General features: G+C 47.4%; 1 protein-coding gene across 1 annotated transcript in view; it reads right to left on the bottom strand.

The window, feature by feature from the left end:
• Positions 1-164: 164 nt before the first annotated feature.
• LOC119421490 (myosin-9) overlaps positions 165-3,291 on the bottom strand; it is a gene marked incomplete at its 5' end in the record, with an annotated part of 12,459 nt that continues 9,332 nt past the window's right edge. Inside the window, 7 exon segments of the mRNA XM_037688842.1 lie at positions 165-341; positions 517-625; positions 825-1,033; positions 1,140-1,263; positions 1,370-1,458; positions 1,547-1,675; positions 2,992-3,153. Coding sequence (XP_037544770.1) covers positions 165-341; positions 517-625; positions 825-1,033; positions 1,140-1,263; positions 1,370-1,458; positions 1,547-1,675; positions 2,992-3,153 — 999 coding nt within the window.

Raw genomic sequence — 3,291 nt, 5'->3', positions numbered from 1 at the left:
CACTTAAATTCCCCCCCCCTTCTTAAATTCAGTTTTTTTTCTGGTCCGCGACACCTTTCATCTAGACAGTTCTGGGCCACTTATAAAAATGTTTGGACACCCCTGGTTTAGAGCCAGGGACTCCACATCCATCCCAAGTGATGAGAAGCCTCAGACACACTCAACTACCTGAGCTTGCTCTTGAGGGACACAACTTCACGGTTCATGGCATCTGCAGACTCTGTGGCGTCCTCCAGCTCCCTCTGAAGTTTCCTTCTGTTGGCGTTGGCTCGCTGGGCCTCCTCTTCGGCTTCCTCCAGCTGACGCTTCAGCTGCTTCATGCGAGAGTTCAGCTTGTCGGCCTAAACACCACAAAACAAACCCAGCACGAGTCAGACGCTCAAATACACGGATGCCTTCTCCTGGACAAGGTGATGACAGCCGGTCTTCAGGATCAGGAAGAGCTTATTTGAAGAAGATGTTCTCCGTGAACGTGACACAGATGGTGCCCACAACAGGAAGGAGAGTACTACTGACCTGGTCCTTGAACTGCTCCGAGTTGCGCCTCTCGTCATCCACCTGCAGGATGACTTCCTTCAGCTTCTTCTCAGAGCGTCTCACCAGCTTGGTGGCAGCCTGCCTCTCCCTGAATCAAAGCACAGCAGATAAAATCTGTTTCATTCTCTCAGTCTCAGGTGCACGAGAACTATCCCACCAAACAGAGAAGACATTTTTCCATAACCAACACGGGAAGAGATCAGGAAGAAAAATGTTGGCGTTTGTGCTTTTAGTCACAACTTTAAGAGATTATTGCTTAATCTGGACAGACACGTGGAAGATTTTACCTGGTTTCTAAGTCCAGCTGTTCCTCCAGCTGAGCGATCTTAGCCTCCAGGGCGGCCATGTTGGCCTTGTATTTGGACTTGACGGTTCCCTCGAGCTCCTGCAGTTTCAGTTTCAGGTCTTTGTTCTGACGTTCCAGCTGGGAGCGAGCTCCCTCGAGGCGCTGAGCGGTGCTGCGTTCTGCAGTCAGCTCCACGTTCATCTGGTCAGTCTTGGGAGAAAGAAAAGACAATCACGTAAGAATCACGTTCATTCTGAACACAGTAAATGCTGTTTTGTGCTCTTCTTCCATAAAAACATTTCATAAGCCTCCACACCTGCAGCATGGCCTTCTTCAGCCGGTCATTGATCAGTTCGGTGTTGCACTGCTCCTCCTCCAGCTCCTCCTCCAGCTGAGCAATACGAGCCTCCAGTCGCCTCCTCTCCTCTGTGACCTGAGAACTGAGGTAGACAAAAAGAGAAGATGGAACGACCCTGGGACTAGTGCTGACTCAAATACATGATGCAGACAGAGTCTGGAGGTTTGAGTGATGATGGAGGGTCTCACTTCTTGCCAGACTGGTTGTTTATTTCATCTTGCAGCTCATCTCTCTCCTGCTGAGCTTGTCTCTTTACTCTCTCTGCAGCTGCCAGCTCCTGAACATTAACAGAAAAATAAAGATACAAGTGATGAATAGGGGAAGGCAAACCGCATTAATCAAAAACAGAGGGCATTAACACTGACCTCCTGCATCTGGAGCATGTCAGCCTCCATGGCCTTCATCTTCTTCTCAGACTCCTTGCTCTGGGTCAAGATCTCCTCTCTGGACATGCGAGTGTCCTCCAGCTCTCTGACAAGATCCTTCATCTGGGCCTGAAAACAAAAACCAGTAGAACTCAAACTACCAGTACAGCGTTTTAAACCCTTTCCACACTCATGCAATATTCTAAACAATGTTTCTAAACTCTAAATGCTCTAAAAGAGCACAGAACGTCATGAGTTCAGTCCCTGCCTCCTCTGCTCTTTGCTAGCTGCAAACGCTCTTGGCCACACCCACTTCTCTGCTCTGCATGCTGATCAGCTGCAGCAGTATGGGCTGTACAAAGGTGCAGCAGGTGTTAAATAATTTAAAATAATTTATTTTAAATAAAATTTCCATGCTGATCGTGCAGCTCATCCATCAATCAGCCAATTGTGTGTCATGTCCACTCTTATCTTTACTCTCAGGCTCTCGCTCAAGGCGGACGCCTTCTCCTCTCCCTCCCGCCTGCTTTGCTCTCCGAGTGTTTGAAGTTCCTGGTACACATCTCCCGAACGAAAAACACCATTATGGATCTGGTGAGCTGGACTTTCAACGTAATCAACAAAATCTTTTCAACAAAATGGTGTTACAAAATGGGTCTCTCAGTTCTGTCTCAGGAGGACGTTGAAGACATTATATAGTTTGGATTTATGATACAGGGTTTCTGCTCTTTGGAATTGGCGGGTCTCTGTTTTACTGACTTTTGAAGACATCGGCAGCAGTTTCGGCCATGACAAAGCTTCTGAGGCAGTGTGAAGGTTTTGTTCACGCCATGAGTACTCAAAATCAGCCGATTTACAAGCTAAACCTTAAGATGGAGGCGATTTGTGAGAATCACAGGCCACCTGCGGCTTCTAGGACTCGTCAGCATGTTGGGATCAACCTTGAGGAAGGCTCATAGCACAGATCAGTGGACAAGAATACCCATAAATCTGGACATTTTGGACCGGAAAGTTCCAGCAGGACTCGAGGCTGACAAGAAAAATATTTTTAAAAGTCTGCCTGAAGAAAAACAACAATTGTGGCTTATCTGAATCCGACTCCCCAGTTTGGCCTCGGATATGAGCAGACTATCAAATTTCTCCTGGGACATGGGTAACTAAGGAAAAAGCTTCGTCTATCGCAACCCTTTTTCTATCGAAAAGTATTCTGATAAAGAATAAGGGGCCATGATATTTTATAGCAGCAGCAACGTGCACTCCGCCCAGCTTTCGGACGACTGTACGAACATAATTTCACTGCATCCCAGTACAAGGACAATAAAGCTTATTCTGAAAAACTGTGATGGAGCGAGTCTGCGATAAAATGAACAGCGAAGTAGCGAGGGACTTCTGTATGTGGTGTTTGAATGCGTGGATGGGCTGATGTGGACGTCTGCAGCGCTCACCTGGAGTTTCTTCAGCTGTTTCAGAGCCTCGTCACGGTTCTTGTTGGACATGTCGATGCCCACCTCCAGCTCCTTCAGGTCCAGCTCCAGCTTCTTACGGGCGGCTACAGCTGCAGAGCGCTGCTTCCTCTCATCTTCCAGCTCCATCTCCATCTCCCGCACCTACAGGAGGCGCAGCACATCCCAAAACTTTAACAGTCTGCAGCTAATCTTTTCAATCAAACATACTGCAGCTCATCTGATGCATCAAGAACCTCATGTGCTTTCCAAAAAGGAACAAAAACAACTTTATAAAAAAAA

This window comes from Nematolebias whitei, chromosome 15 (assembly GCF_014905685.2).
Source record: "Nematolebias whitei isolate Nwh7 chromosome 15, NemWhi1, whole genome shotgun sequence".
Classification (NCBI taxonomy): domain Eukaryota; kingdom Metazoa; phylum Chordata; class Actinopteri; order Cyprinodontiformes; family Rivulidae; genus Nematolebias; species Nematolebias whitei.
This window is presented reverse-complemented; position numbering and strand designations above follow the sequence as displayed.